The sequence below is a fragment of the Rattus norvegicus genome, chromosome 6 (genome assembly GCF_021556685.1).
Source record: "Rattus norvegicus strain SHRSP/BbbUtx chromosome 6, alternate assembly SHRSP_T2T, whole genome shotgun sequence".
Lineage (NCBI taxonomy): Eukaryota > Metazoa > Chordata > Mammalia > Rodentia > Muridae > Rattus > Rattus norvegicus.
The window spans coordinates 113,403,129-113,419,715 of NC_141539.1; the positions used below are offsets into that span (position 1 = coordinate 113,403,129).

Genomic DNA, 16,587 nt, shown 5'->3' on the forward strand with positions numbered 1-16,587 from the left:
GATTGTGAGCATCCAGAACTGCTCAAGCCCACAGTCTCACAGGCATGGATTCCTGTTTCCTCAGACAGCTGCTACGTCTCAACATTCTGCACCCTGCTGCCCTCCGTGCCTTCAGCTTGTAGTCATTTCTTCTGTAGCCTTTTGGGGCGTTCATCCTGGATCTAGGAATTCTCATACCTTAATGTGTTCAAGAGGTCAGGCCTCAGGGACTGGGAGGACAGCTTCACACCTGGGCAGGTAGGGTGGTTGTGGTACTCTTGCCTCAGTGGCCGCACCTCTAAAATAGGAACATGGGAATGACCTGGCTCTACTAGTGAGGTGTGGAGGAAGGCGCTGCTGCTGCTGCTGCTGCTGCTGCTGCTGCTGCTGCTGCTGCTGCTGCTGCTGCTGTCTGACTGCTCGTTAAGAGTAGCAGTCCCAGGCTGCTTTTCCTTCCTGCTTCTCACTGTTGTGGCCCCAAGCAGCTATTTTCTACCAAATTAAAATCCACTCAGTGCTCTTCCTGTCCCCAAGTAAAAACTCCTCTCCAAGCTTTGCCTGTTACAGCAAGACTTTTTAATAGACTCTGCCTCGTAGAGCCATGAGACATATGTCCAATTAGCAGAATAATTTTGCTTAAATATACAGATAAACTGTTGACTGACAACAGCGGCACATGTTTGAGGCTAATTTGAGGCAAAGTAGTTTGGGAACTGTGGTGCTGCCTCTTCCCCATCTATATTGCACACCTCCCCCAACCTATTGTTAGGCTTTCCCTCCCTCTGGACTTGGCGACGGGTCTCCAACCTGACGGGTCTCAATGATCATAAGGGACATCTCCATGCTGAGCTTCATTGTTGGACACAGCCTCTCTGTGTGACTATTAATATAGTCACTTAGTGAACAGCTATCATATGCCAGCCACTGTGTGGGATGCTGGGTATATGGTGGTACACTCCCCCCCCTCCCCCCACTGAAACAGGGTTTCTCTGTGTAGTCTTGGCTGCCCTGGAACTTGTTTTGTAGACCAGGCTGGTCTCACTCAGATCTATCTGCCTCTGCCTCCTGAGTGCTGAGATTAAAGGTGTGTACTACCACTATCACTGCCCTGCTAAGTTATTATTATTTTTTAATTACTTTTGGTCAGTGGTCCATTATTGAGGAGATGAGGTGAATAAGAGTTGTGGAGCTCACAAGAGCATCCACTCCAAGAAGACAGGGACTTGGTCTCTCTTGCTGCTGTATCATACACCCAGCATAGTAGGTATAGTATATATGTATATATTCTTTGTTGAGAGAAGGAGCAAGATATTTTGAACTCTTGCTAAGTGTCCCAAAGAAGATAAAATGTAGTCATGGGACAAATGAAGGCGAGGTTGAGGAGGGCTCTCTGACCTGGGCTGTGCCTGAAGAGCTATCCAGCATGAGAGACTGGGAGGCTCTCAGAGGACCAGAGCTGGCTTCGTAGTTCCCTGGGCTCTGTTCAAAGGGTGAGCAGGTTTCCTTTCCTATGTCTATGTTACCTTGCCACACTGATGATGGGCACTCTCAAGAGCTTGCAGCCCCCATTCTGGTACATGGTCAGGGTCTGCACCCGAAAGCGGTGGAAGTCTCTGTCATGTGACCTTTGACATCGCTGTAGTCATTCTAGCCATGGATGGGGCTAGATGCGATATGGCTCCTGTGTGACTCTGATTCTCACCATGCTTAAAGCAGCCTCCCTGCAGGGCTGCAGGGCAATGGCAGAATGTAAGCCACCCTCAGTAGAGCTTCAGAGATTGCAGGGCAGAGGTGAGGAGGGAGGCTGGGGTTGGGGAGGGCCAGTGTGCCACAGCATAGGTAATAGCCTCCAAGAACGTGTGTGAGCTAAATATCCCAGAGTAGACTCACTGCAGTCAGGTTTCAGTTAGAAACAGCAATCCAGAAATAAAGCATTTCAAGACAGCGGCTATGAGAGTCTCCTATGGTTGCCGTAACACATTACTAGTGAATGGTGGCTTCAAACAATACAGTCTTAGGGGACTGGAGATCAGAAGCCCAGAGTGATTCTGTGTGCACAAAATGAAGGTGTCAGCAGTTGGCGCTCCCTGTGGAGTCTCTGAGAGAAGAGTCCATCTCCTTGATTTTTCTAATCTCTCTCTCTCTCTCTCTCTCTCTCTCTCTCTCTCTCTCTCTCTCCCTCCCTCCCTCCCTCCCTCCTTCCCTCCTTCCCTCCTTCCCTCCTTCCCTCCTTCCCTCCTTCCCTCCTTCCCTCTCCCACCCTCTCTCCCTCTGTCCCCTTCCTCTCCTCTATTCCCTCATTCCTTCCCTCTTTCCTTTTTTTGAGACAGGATCTCACTATGAAACCTTGGCGGGCCTAGAACTTACTGTATAAACCAAGCTGTCCTTGAACTCATAGAGATCCTCCTGCCCCTGCTTCTGCTGTGATTAAAAGTGTGTGCCACCACACCTTTGATGATTTGAATGAAAATGACCCCCCCCCCCCCCCCCCCCGTAGGCCCACAGGGAGCGGCACTTTTAGGAGGCGTGGCCTTTTGGAGTAGGTGTGGCTTTGTAGGAGGAGGCCTGTAACTAAGGAATGGGCTTTGAAGTCTGATGCTTAAGCCTGCCTAGTGTCACTCTCTCTCCCTGTTGATCCAGATGAAGACCTCTCAACTCCTTTCTAGCACCATGTCTGCCTGTGTGCTGCCATGACAATAATGGCCTAAACCTCAGAAAATATAAGCTAGCTCCCATTAAATTCTTTCCTTAATTACTTAATTGTTTTTCAAGGCAGGATTTCTCCATGTAGTCTTGGCTGTCCTGGAACTTGCTCTGTAGACCAGCCTGGCCTCAAGATTCACCTGCCTCTGTCTCTTGAGTGCTGGGGTTAAAGACGTGCACCAGCACTACCCAACAAATGTTGTCCTTTGTAAGGGTTGCCATGGTCATGGTGTCCCTTCACAGCAATGGAAACCCTAATTAAGAGAGCACCTGAGTCGTTTCCTGGTTTTTAGAGATGCCCCAGGTGTCTTGGCCCTTCCCATCTTCAAGGCCAGCATCAGCTGGTCCGTTCTTATGCCCCCTCTCTCTCTAGTGCTCCCCTGCCTTTGTCATTCTTCCAAGAGCTTCCACAGTGTGATTACCATTATGTAAGTACCTGGGCAGTGTCCCTCTCATCCCCCTGTCTCAGGATCGTGGGGTTATTAGCAGCCTGATTTTCTTCTGCAGGGTGTGAACTGCTGTTGGGTCTGTTAGGAAAACAAATCTCACTATGAAAAATCCCAAATGTCATTACAGAGCACAGAGAGTAATAAAATGAATGTTGTACCTGGCACCTCCGCCTGAAATATGTTGCCCTGAATCATGTTTACTTATCTCTGAAGAACTTTAAGCTATAATTCCTGTATACATCTCTAAACCAGGACACTTTTCTAAAGAATCACAGTGTCATTAATGCATGTGATTAGACTAACAAGTGTTAATGTCATTTGTATTAGGAGTCTGTAGGTTCTGAACTTCCTAATGCTGCGATCCTTTAATACAGTTCCTTATTGTTGTGGTGACCCCCAACCATGAAATTATTTTGTTGCTACCTGATAACTGTTATGAATTATAATATGAATATTTTAAATGTGGGATATCTGATGTAAAACCTCCCAAAGGGGTTGCGACCCGGAGGCTGAGAACTGCTGCTCTAGAGGAGCAGAAGACAGAACATGGATGTATACAAAGTAGTATAATTAGACTGGCTGACCAGGACAGGTTGGGTAGTTCAACAGTGGCCGTTTGTTCACTGGAAAGGTTAAGAGCCCTCCCTCTAGCTTCTGACTGTAGGAGGATGGATGCTTCTGCAGTTCCAGTCTCCAAAGGCCTAGAAGACTCCCAGAGACCCACCAATCTCCAGCCCTCCTAGGAAGGCTCAGGAAACTGTGTTCTGAAGGATAGCGGTGGTGGTGGTGGCAGCAGCACAGCAGTGTAGTAGATGGACTTAGCCACAAGAAGCAAAGGCAAGCAGGCAAAAGCAGCACTGCCGTTTCCTCAGCTCTTTCTATCTGGGCTTTTGTTGGAAGGTACTGTCCACTCTGGGGATCTCCCCCTTCAGATAACTCTTCTGGGGAAGCATTTCTCTTAGTTGATTTCAGACCCACTCAAGTTGAAGTCACATCATCTAGCCACTGCCCAAGGTCAGTTTTCCCTAGATGCTCTCCACATGCCCCTGAACCTGCTCGCCTTCACTGTCCTTCTAGGAGTAAGGCTTTCTCACCCATATCTTTTGAGGGTTTGCTTTGATTTCTGCTATCAGCCATGAGAGTACAGGGCTGTATAGATGTGAAAAAGACACTGTCATCCCACATCCAGGCAGGCATCCTGTACAAGCACAGTGAGCCAAGAGGGGATGCAGGCTGTCTGGGTGTGCTATTCTGCTCATGGCCTTGGCATTTGTTATTCTTGTCTGTAACAGCCATTCCAGAAATGCCCCCACTTTTCCGGTCGCCGAGCAACTGTGAGAACAAATTAATTATGCATTTTCTCACTGTGTGTGATTAAGGGGCAGATGGAGGGAAGGGTTCTCTGTAGCTTTTCTGGCCACGAAGCTCCCAGATGGATACTTTCCAGATTGACAAGTGCAGGTCCCCAACTCCTGTGGGCATCTGTGCAGGCTCTTTGGCAGGGGGGGACCCCGAGTTGCCATTAGTAACACTGTTATACTCTTAAATTTGCAACTCCTTTACTGTTTGCTGAGTGCTTGAGTTACGTGTTGGGATTCCAGGGAAGCCAAGACAACTTTTTTTTTTTTCTCTTTTTGCTTCATGCCTCCCTAAATTATTGTTGGCAGTGTTAGTTCCACTTCTAGAGACCAAGCCCTTCAGCCTCAAACTCCGTTCCCTATGGCGATATGGGCATTGGTCTGGGAGATGGCTCATGGCCACACAAGCCTGAGGATCTGAGTTCAGTCCCCCGAAGCCATGTTTGAAGAAGGCCAGGTAAACATGGTGGTACCTGAGAGAAGGAGGCAGGCAGGTCTGTGTGAGTTGGAGGCCAGCCTGGTCCACATGGCGTGTTCCGTGCCTGCTGGAGTTACATGGCGAGACTCTTTGTGGCTAGATGCTTTTCTGTTGCTGTGATCGAACAGCATTGGCAAGGCCCTTACAGAAGGAGCTGTGGATGTGCACTCGTTGGTCTGGAAACTATCATTTTAACCTGTCTTTCTTCTTTAGACGTACGGTGGCATTATGCACCCAGACCACCTCACAAGCCTACCTTGGCTTAGACTCACTTTCTAGTCTAGACAGGGTTTTGAGCCTGGATCTGATCGTTCACCTCTGAGTGCTGGGAATGCAGGCCTGCGTCATCCGGCCTGGCTTTAATGCTGTCCTTTAATAACTGTAGCATTGGTTTCACCTTAGTGGATTTTGTTTGCTATCTGTCCCGCTTCTCAGGACGTAGTATGTCATACCTTCTCTGTCGTCTGCATATCTGTGAGGTTTCCAATAGTTTTTAGAGATTGCATTTTATCCTTTTGGGTATTATATATTTTTGCAATGGACATTCTTAAATTTTGATCTGAGGCCTTCTTAAGTTTTTTTGGGGGGGGGGAAATAGATCTTGTTCAGGTCTTGCTTTAGTATTTGTTAGTTGGACTGAGATAGTATTTAGGATATCTCTGGCTACCGAGGCCAGAACTTTGTGGATATGAATTATTGTGCTTTTCCAGGCTTGATGGTAAGAATATGCCACACGTGAGTCCTGGTACCTAGCTCTAGTCTTTCGGGGTTTGTCTGGACTCTGGCAGGTCTTGCACTCGTGCAGGCTGATGAGCCTTAAGCTGAGCACCAGGGATGGGCCCTGCACACATCGCCAGCTTTTCTTTAGTATCATTTCTCTTTACGTCTCTCTCTTGGACTGTGAACTCTTTCTGGGCTTAACTCCATCTATCAACTCAAGGGTGTTTTTCACAGACTCCGCTGCAAACTGGGGCCACTGTAGGCTTCATCTTCCTCCCTTCTCCCTTCATTGCTGGATGCATAGGGTTTGTGTTTCAAATGAGAATGTGAAGGTAACAGAAGTTTATTTTCTAGGACATTACGGTTATGGCCGGGAGACCCCCCAAGTTTAGATTTGCCATCTCCTAAGATGGGAAGACTGGGATGTAGGGGTGACGTTTTGTGTATGGCCTTGGGTGTAACGGGAAGGACACACTATGTTTCAGGCACGGGTTGGACACTAGTGTGATGTCAGAGAGGCTATTGGATCCGCCCAGGGCAGGGGCGCAGTCTGGGTAGGCGATGCTGGTTTGTGCACTCTTGGTGTGTGGAACTGGGGAGACCGCTGAGGGAGCAGTCTAGAGACTCATATCAGCTAGTGTTTAACTTTCTGTTATCATTGGAGGTTTGGGTGTCCTTGTGGGCACCAGAAGGGCTTTTCCTCTCGGTAACTGATTCTGAGAGAGCTGGCAGTATGACTTCCTTATGCAAACCAACTGATGCTGAACCCTATTCTCCAGCCACCTCCATTCATAAGACAGTCAAGGCCTCGTTCCTTTAGATCTAAGTGTCCAGGACCAGGTCCCAGACAACGGCATAGCTCCCGCTCCCCAGAGCCTGCAGTAATGACCTAAGCCAGTCAGTCCTAAACTGTCCTGCCTCACCCCATCTTTCTTATAGAGCCCACAGCAAAGGCTTTTCTCCATACTTTGTACCTACCCTGGTAGTTTCCCGTGTAGCCCTATGTAGCATGCCATAACTTCCAGGGATTGTGACTAAAAACTCTGAAACTTCCTTCATGATAAATGCGTCCGTGTTTTTGCATCTTACTATACTTGATTAAAACACTTCTCAGGGTCCCTTAGAACAAGTACAGAAATACTTATTCTAAGCACATATGTGACCTCACTTCCCAGCAACCTCATGAGGTAGATATTGTTTATTGAAGACCAAATTGAGAGAGGTTCTGTGACTTACCCATGGTGCTGGTGCTGTAGTTCAGTGTTGTTGTGTCCTTGTCATCGTCGTCATCATCATCATTGTCGTCGTCGTTGTCGTCGTCCTCCTCCTCGTCCTCCTCGTCCTCCTCCTCCTCTTCCTCCTCCTTGTCCTCGTCCTCTTCCTCCTCCTCCTCCTCCTCTTTGGCATATGTTAACCATACAGTGTAATGAGCTCATTATGATATTGCCAAACATGCGTGCAATATACCCATCAGATTCAAGACTTAGTCAGCTCTGTTAGGAGGCTATAGCCTTGTCTTTCACTGTCCCCTACTTCTTCCTATCATCTGTGGGGTACTTGTGTATGTGTTTCATGACATTCCCAAAGCTTGCTCAGCTCTGATGTGGCCCCCATGGATTCAGTCTGGTGTTGGTTCCTTTCTGCCAAGTTCAGGGAGGTAGGGCCCAGGGATTCAGGCAGGAAAGGAGAATGGTCCTTCTCGGGCCTCTGCTTCATTGGCTCAAATCAGTAATTAATCGGCACAGAATTTATCTTATTAGTGATTCATTGTCCCCCACTCTCAAACCACAAACCAAGCTCTCTAAGAACAATGCTTTTAATTAATATGAGGCAGATTAAAACTCATTACAGCAAGGTTATTGGTAATGAGGTAATCATAAGGCATGTTATTGAGCTGGGAGTGAAAAGGAAGGAGCCTGGGCAGGGACACAGCCAGCTGCTCTGTGATAGTTCAGTGGGGATGGGAGGCAGATGCTGGGCTCTTGGTGAGGAGGCACTGCGCCCGTACATCCAGCTGACCAGTGATTGGGTACTGGGTAAGGGCCCAGCTGGTGTCCAGTGAGTAAATGGGTACCAGATGTCAAAGGTAGTCATAGAAATTGGTAGATCTCTGAGGGGACCCTGAAGTTACATTTAGAATAATTCTCCATTTCTCTGTGTGTTTCTATCTTTCCACTCCCCCTCTCCATCCCTCCCTGCACCTTACTTTTGGTGAGAGAATTCTCTAGTTAGCCCAGATAGGCCTCAAGCTCATGAGCCTCCTGCCTCAGCCTGCAAGTTGTGGGATTAGAAAGTGTGGGCTACAGGTGCTATTTTCATTTTTTGTATAGTGATGCTTTACATTATGTGACAGTCTGTGAAATTAGCTTTCGATTCTATTAGGTTATAGGACCCAGGGGATGGAGATAGATGTTTTTGTATGAATGAATGAATGTATGTATGTATGTATGTATGTATGTATGTATGTATGTATGTATATGTATGTATATTAGGTTTTTCCAGACAAGTTTTCTCCATGTAGTACTGGTTCTCCTGGACCTCACTCTGTAGACCAGGCTGGCCTCGAACTCACAGAGGTTCTTCTGCATCTGCCTCCTGAATGCTGGAATTAAAGCATGCACCACCACCACTTTGCTGTATTTTAGATCTTAGCCATTTTGACTGGGATGAAATGAGATCTCAAAGTAGTTTTAATTTTCAGTTCCCTGATGGCTAAAGACGTTTAACATTTTAAAAAATGTTTTCAGACATTTGTATGTCATCATTTTGGGAACTCTCTGTTTTATTAAGTTTTAGACATTTCATTCCCTGGGAAGGTTGATTTGTTTCCCTTCTGTGTCTCTCTGCTAATTTTTGAACACTGGCTGTATGCTGGACAGGGACCTGGGCTTGACTTTAGGTCTTACTTTATTTAGCCACAGTGGTGAGCATAATTATTGTCCCCCTTCTGCTCAGGAAGAGACCAAGTTTCTGGGTTATCAACTTATGGAGGTTTGATGACAGTTAAGGGACAAATTAGGATTAGGGCCCAAGTCTTCCCGACTCTAGTGTCAGTGCCATTGACTAGCAAGTTACATGACCCTCCTTGCTTGTTTAGGGGTGAGCACATCCTTTGTATCCTTCTAAAATACACCCAACTGTCAGGGCCACCTCTCTTCTAACCTGGTAACCATCCAGTGCCTGTCATGTGGAGTGACTGGGCTGTTACCTTACTTACCTTCCTGCTGCTGACAGATTTGTCTGTATGGACTTATGTTTACTGCTCAGGTGATAATTTAGTGACATCTACACTGTAGTCTCAGGACTTACAAAACCCCCAGCAAAGCTCATTTTCTTGCACATGGCCCAGAGGATACAGGGCTGAGTGTCTAGAGGATGAAGGCTTGGACCACTCTTCTACTAGCTGTGAGACTTTGAGATCGTCACTGAACTCTGAGTTGTTTCATCTCTATGAACCTATCAGAGACCTCTGTTCTGGGGCTGGGGGATGGCTCCATTGGTGAAGTTCTTGCCTTGCTAGTGTGAGAATCTGAATGTGATCCTCGGAACCATGAAAAGGTGAGCATGGTGATGTGTGCTTGTGATCGCAGTGAGGTTGAGATGAGCCATGGAGATGGGTAGATCATCCCTGGGGCTCACTGGCCATCCAGCCTTATCTGCTTGGTGAAGCTCCAGTCTGTCAGGAGACTCTGTCTTATACAAAAGGGGAGTGGCCACTGAAACACACCACACCACATACACACAGAGGAGGGGGCAGGTAGGCAAACAGAGAGACAGAGATCAGAGATGGACAGAAAGGCAGAGACAGATGGAGCACGAGGAGGGATACAGAGAAAAAGACAGTGTTGGGAGGGAGAGATCCAGTTTCCAGAAGTAATATATAGGTTAAAAATCTTGTATTTTGAGTGCGTACTGTGGGATAGGCGTGTACTTGCACTAGGGCACTGGATAAACGCTTTTGCACAGCTGCTGCCGGCTGATAGGCCTCAGTTGTCCTCTTCAGCAGCCACTAGCTCCTTAAAAGTCCTCCCTGTAATCGTTCATCTTAAGTGACTCAACAGGCCGTTTCTCGGCCACACTAGCCACATTTCAGGTGCACGTTAGCCCCTGTGCAGGCACCAGACTGGAACATCTCCGTGTCCCAGGACGTTCAGTGGGCAGTATGTGGTCAGCGGGCTCTTCTGTAGCGTTAGCCTCTTCTGTACTTCTGAGGGTGCGTGTTCATGGATGTGTGCTTAAGGATCAGAGTCAGAGGTCAGGAGATCCCGGAAGATGATCTGGGAAGACAGACTCATTCATTGCCCCATGGAATCCGAGCTGTCAGTAGGCTCATCACCGTGCGGTGCCAAGTGGAGTGGCTGAAAGCCAGAAGCTTGTACTGTGTCAGTAACTTTCCTGAAGGTTAGAATGAGCCTGGCTTCTGATCCAAAAGGGCAGCCAGTGGACCCATGGGAGCTGGACCAGAGCAGGGACCCTGAGGTCTGAGTGTCACTCTGTTAGCTGACATTTGCATTTTCACCATAACAGAATATCTTGTGTTTTTAGTAAGTGGCTATGCTCTTCTCTCTCTCTCCTTCCCCGTCCCTGTCCCTGTCCCTGTCTCTGTCTCTGTGTGTAGGTATTTATGTGTGAGTGTGTGTAACTGTGTGTGTGTTAGAGGCTGGATGAAGATGACCTCAGGGCTCCTTTTGTGGAAATGGGGGTGCCATATACAGTAGGTGCTGACTCAGTTTCCTGGCTCCTTGGTTTGTGGGTATATGACATATCTTTGTCACCAGTCTATGTTTTTGGTATCTAAGTGACTTACCCTGAGGTACACAGAACATACTGTAGATACACAGCTACTGTACCCAAGAGCTGATTGATATCCCAGGTAACAGGTAAGCCAGGGTTGCCTGGCTTCCCCAGGCTTGAATGAACCAAAGATCTCTGTGTTGCTCGGGCACTGTTTAAAGGCGACCATCCCTTTGTGTCAAGTGATAGCCATTTGCCACTGTTTCAAGTCACAGGTGATGGACAATGAACTCCACTTCCTTTTGGAAGGGCTGCACAGGATGAGGCCAAGGCTTTTAAAGGACTGGAAGCAACTGAGATATGTAGATGTTAAAAACTACAATGGACAGGTCTGCCAGCAGCTTGTGCATGCACACACATAGACACACAGACACACACGGACACACACACAGGCCCACATGCACCCAGGCTACCCCACAACATACAAGCATGCTTCAGCCTTCAGGATGCACATACATAGTGGCGTGTGCACCAGCATGCGCGCGCGCGCACACACACACACACACACACACACACACACACACACACACACACAGACTGTAGCTTACATTTTTCCCTTGATCTGAAAAATCCTTCAGTTTTCATCTTAATCATTGCAAATTTAATTTCAGGGCTTAACACTGTGTATCACCCAGCTTCTAATTACATAAGTAATTTGAACAGGGAAAATTGAATATGAAGAATTATTAAGTAGTGGGCGATGACTAAGCCCTAAAAGAGATCCAATGAGATTCTAATGGTGGTAACAGTAAGGACACACAGCAACTACTCCCAGAGATGAGGGGCAGAGAATAAGGCTGGGTCTGATGCTCAGCTAAGTTCTTTCTATCTTGGGCAGCCTGATGGCTGGTGGAAGAACTTGTTAGTAGGTATGACCACAAGCTAATCTTTAAGAACAGCCTTTTGGGTGCTTAACACATTACATTTCCCTGAAGGGGACTACAAGGAGTAGAGTGAGGGCTGCTGCTGGTCTTTGAGCTCCCTGGAGCGAGTGCCTGCCCCTGCTGGCTGCTCATTTCTACTGAATACTAGAACCATTAAGGTTGGCACTGGCATCTTTAGGTCCTCATAGAATCCCCCTGCTGCCCAAACCTGATCCCTAGCCTTGGGGTTAAAGAAGCAGTGGATCCATTAACCGAGAGGCAGTGGAGATGGTCCCACTTACTAGGGTTTGATTTACTAAGGTTTCTTACCTCTAGGGGCAGGGGAAATGGCCTGTTTGATAAAGTGCCTGCTGTGTAAGCATGGGGACCTGAGTTTGGATTCCTGTCACCTACATAAAAGTCAGGTGTGTGGTGTGCATCTGTAAGTATAGCATTGGGGTGTGAGAGACAGGGGGGTGGGTCCCTAGAGCTCACTGGCTGGCCAGCCTGGATGGTCCAGCTTCAGTCTAGAGCCTGTCTCAAAAGTGAAAGTGGAGAGTGATTGAGGAGGACCCTGATGTCGGCCACTGCCCTTCCCAGGTGCTCACACAAGCTGGGATGGTTGTCCCACTTACACTGACCACATCAGGACTACAGCTTAGCCTTGGCCAACTACGGCCCCTGCTCTACCCAGTTCCACACATCCTTCTGCTGTCTGGCACTGGCTGCTTTCAGTGCTTTGTCATCTGGGGTTGAAGTAACCCTTATGGATGCCACATAGGTGTTCTACCAGCTTAACTGCACTCCTAGTTCCTGTTTTCCACTTCTTAAGACACTCTTCTTGCCTCGGAACTCTAAGTCCTTTCGGGTTGCTCTCCAAATTAGGACTATTTCCTTCCTCACTGTCTCCTGCTAGAGGAAACAACTGCCGTTGGTGCCTCTCGGACCCTGTCTGTGTCAAGGCTGGAGGACTCCACTGAGGGTGGAGCTCTAGGAACATAGTTTTGCCCTAGAATGAGTCGCAATGGGCATCAGCCATTCACCAGGTTAGAAATGGCCAGATCCCCATGGGCCTGAAGACAGCCTAGACCTGGGACATGGCCGTTTAGGGCTGCAGTGGTGTTTTTTTTTTTTTTTTTTTAAATTTTTATTTACTTTATCTTACGTGTTTTCATATTTGGCTGCACGTGTGGGTGTGCACCAAGTGTGTGCCAGGTGCCCATGGCGGTCCAAAGAAGGCGCTGGATCCCCTGAAATCGGAGCCACAGATGGTAGTGAGCTGCCATGTGGGTGCTGGGAACCAAATCAAGTCCTCTGCAAGAGCAGCCAGTGTTCTAACGGCTGAGCTGGCTCTCCAGTCCCCCAGTGTGCTTTTCTTATTATTTAAGGCAGTGGTTTTTAACCTTCCTAGCGCCGTGACCCTTCAGTACAGCTCCTCCTGTTGTGATGACCCACAGCTAAGGTTATTTTCATTGCTACTTCATAGCTGTAATTTTGCTACCGTTACAAACCACAATGTAAATATCTGTGCTGATGGTCCTAGGTGACCCCTGTGAAAACTTTCGTGACCCACAGGTTGAGAACTGTGGATCTTAAGCAACCGTTTGCTGGGTGGCTCACCTGGCAGCTAATTATTCGGGAAGACATTTCTCCCACCCTTGTTAGCTCTTCACCCGGCTCTATTGTCAATTACATTGTTATTCTTCTTCACACCGAGAGTGTAAGTTCACCTTCAGTGCTCAAACTCCTCTGTTACTTCATTGGCAGGAGCAGGTAGCAGCAGGTCCCCACAGCACACGGGAACTCACTGTTTCCTATGTAAGGCACATCTTTCCTTAGAAGCTGTAGCTCCTATAATTGAGGACCCACCTCATCTCGTGAACTGGCTGGGCCTGGACTGAGGACTCAGCAGGAGCAGCTAAGGTGCATGTGGGGACACCTCTCAGCTCTATTAGGACAGAGTCACATCAGGGTGACAACCTGCCCGGCAGTCTGCTCCATATGAGAGATAAAGCCCTCGATTCAGTGTCTTGTAGCCTGCGACCGGGGATTCATTTCTATTTTCTAAATAAGACAACTGATTTTCGTCTTTGAAGGTATCAACTCTGTTTCCCTGAACTACTCTGAGGATTAAAAGATATAGGATATATATGAATAGCCAATATTTACTGTTATTACTGTTATTATCCTGTCGTGGTAGAGTTGCAAACAGACCCGAAGTGTTGGATGGTCGAGGAGTAGGTGTCAAAAGTGTTAGCTCGGCACACCCTTGAACGCGTCAGTGTATTAGTCTCGGTTAATAGCTGGGAATACTCATTTGTGGGGAGTTTTGATGGAATGGGAGGAGACTGGGAGTTCCAGGCTGTGTGCAGAGGCTGGGCTTGCTGTGAGATTCGAATTGACTGCACTGAGGAGAACATTCAAGTAAAAGATGAAAAAAGAGTGGGGTGTGTGTGTGTGTGTGTGTGCTGTGTATGTACATGTGTATGTGGTGTGTCTACACGTGTGTGTGCTGTGTGTACGTATGCACGTGTGTATATGTGTGTGTATGTGTGTAGTGTGTGTGCTATATATGTACATGTGTGTGGTATGTGTACGTATGCATGTGTGTATGTGTGTATATATGTATGTACGTGTGTGTAGTGTGTATGTGCTATGTATGTACATGTGTGTGTACATATGCATGTGTGTATGTGTATATATGTGTGTACATGTGTGTGTGTGTATATGGTGTGTGTACGTATCCATGTGTATATTATGTGTGTGTATATGGGTGTGTATGTGTGTGTATGTGTATATGTATGTGTGTGTGTGCTGTGTGTGTGTAATACATGTGTGTGGTGTGTGTACACGTGTGTGTGCTATGTGTGTGTACATACATGTGTGTGGTGTGTACACTGTGTGTGTGCTGTGTTTGCTGTGTGTATGTACGCACGTGTGTATGTGTGTATATGTGTGTGTATGTGTGTGTGTATAGTGTGTGTGTGCTATGTAAGTACATGTATGTGTGTGGTGTGTACTTATGCATGTGTGTGTGGTGTGTATATGTGTGTGTACATGTATATGTGTGTGTGTGTGTGTGTGTGTGTGTATACGTACCTGCCCTGGGCATGGGGGAGTAACAAAAGGTGTTTGAGCAGAGAGACAGGAGAGTGGGATGCTGTCCAGGGAACATGCTGCACTCACTCATCTGCCTTGTCTGTCTCCTGCAGGTACATCTCCGCTCTGCCAGGCGTCTCTGTGAACTCTGCTGTGCCAACCGGGGCACTTTCATCAAGGTGGGCCAGCACCTGGGGGCTCTGGACTACCTGCTGCCGGAGGAGTACACCAGCACGCTGAAGGTGTTGCACAGTCAGGCCCCACAGAGCAGCATGCAAGAGGTCCGACAGGTCATCCGAGAAGACCTGGGCAAGGAGGTACCTTGTTGCTGTGGAGCAGGGAGGGACCAGATTGAAAAGAGAACCTTACAAAAGGCTGCAGCCGAGTTCTTGCTGCCTGGGCCCAAACTCCATCACTGATGCAGGATTAAATGTCTTAGCAATATTCAGTGCTAAATCAGAAGCTATAAGGAGCTTCAGAGACCATCACTAAAAAATACTAGCTGAAATATGAGATGTCTGTATTCCACAGTGTTGGCTGGTAACCTAAGAGGATTCGGCCGCTTCAATCTAATTCAGTGTGTCAGCCCCTGGAGGTTTACTGCCCGCTGATAACTATTGTGTGCTACACTGTCACAGTTGGTCCTCACAGCAAGTGTGAGGTGAGAACTATTACTGACTCCATCTTGTGGCTGAGGGGTGGGGGGTAGCACGCTGTGCTAAGATGGCGTCAATACACCATCCAGTTCATTGCACTGGCATTCTCTGGAAGGTTCTGGCAGACGCTTATGCAGCCTGCTTGCTCTCCCAGGGATGGGACGTTTACTCTTATCTGACGCCCAAAGTGCAAGGGGCTCTATTTAGTTGGTTGCTTCTGATGACTCCTCCTGGGCACGGCCTTTAATCCCAGCTCTTAGGAAATGGAGGCAGGTGGATTGAGGCCAGCTTGGTCTACAGAGTGAGATCCAGACAGAGTGTGTGTGTGTGTGTGTGTGTGTGTGTGTGTGTGTGTGTGTGTGTGTGTTTAATAAGTCTTTCAGTGCACACCTGCACACTCCTGGTCCCTGCCACCCACATGTTTTATGACTGCTCCAGCATGGGAGGGTCCTGGTGGCCAGCGTTAGGGGCTCTGGATTAGACCCTGCACAAGTTATGTGTTCTGGTCACCTGACCTTCTCTGTAAAATGAGGAAGACCACAGTGTCTACCTTACACGGCATGATTATAGGTAGAATGGAGAGCAAACAGAGGCGGGTGTCCTGTGCTCCGCCCATCTGCTCACACTGTGCACCCGTTCTGCCTGGAATACTTTCTATGATAGTCGCTGTCCACCAAGTGATTCTGGGCCAGTTGTCCATCTGTCCATCCATCTCACGGATGCCAGGCCAGAAGCTAGGTGCTGTTATCCCATCTACGCTGTAGCTGTCCTGGGAAGTCCTTGACCTCCCCAGACCGTCGGAATCCCCAGACCATCAGAATTAGGCCCTCATAACTCAGCCCCCTCCAAGTGCTACATTGCAGCTTGATTGGATTCAGGCCACTCCATTGCACATCAGAAAACCTTTAGGGATAAAGACCACGACAGTCCATTTTCTCTGGACCCGCAGCACCAGAATAGTAAGGTGTGTAGGAATCAGTGTTTAATGGGCAAACAACCTTACCTAGGTTATTCTTTTTTTTTTTTAACTGATACATGGAGCTGGTAGTAAGCATCCAGCACCCAGCTAAGGATCCAGCACCCAGCTAAGGATCCAGCACCCAGCTAAGGATCCAGCACCCAGCTAAGGAGATCTTGTATCTTCGTAATGGCTTGGCCTACAGAGAGACTCGTGGTCCGACCGTGTGGGGCCCTGGTCAGGCACAGCTGTCTCCAACTGCCTTGCTCAGGAACATTTCATCCAGAAGGAGGAGCGAAAGGCAGATAGGCCTGAAGTTAGGGAGAAAGCGGGAGGCTAGGAGGAGCAGGGCTTGGCTAGAGGAACCCCAGGCAGCAGGATCAGGGCTGGCCTCGGTGCTCGGTGCTCGTCAGCCCTTGCTTCTTGCTGAGCCCGTTGGCCTCTGGCTTCCAGCAGTGTGAGGTTCACCCCGCTCCCCAAGCTGAAAGGAAATAAGTCACTGTAATAACAGTGCTGAGCACATCATTGTT

The 16,587-nt window shown here is 48.1% G+C and overlaps 1 protein-coding gene across 11 annotated transcripts in view; it reads left to right on the forward strand.

Moving 5' to 3' along the window:
• Positions 1–16,587, forward strand: part of Adck1 (aarF domain containing kinase 1) — a 99,850-nt gene that overhangs the window by 25,358 nt on the left and 57,905 nt on the right. For 8 of the 11 annotated variants that reach the window (XM_087554125.1, XM_087554126.1, NM_001399748.1 and 5 more), the window contains 1 exon segment: positions 14,557–14,760. In XM_087554125.1, coding sequence (XP_087410251.1) covers positions 14,557–14,760 — 204 coding nt within the window. 11 annotated transcript variants of the gene reach the window in all.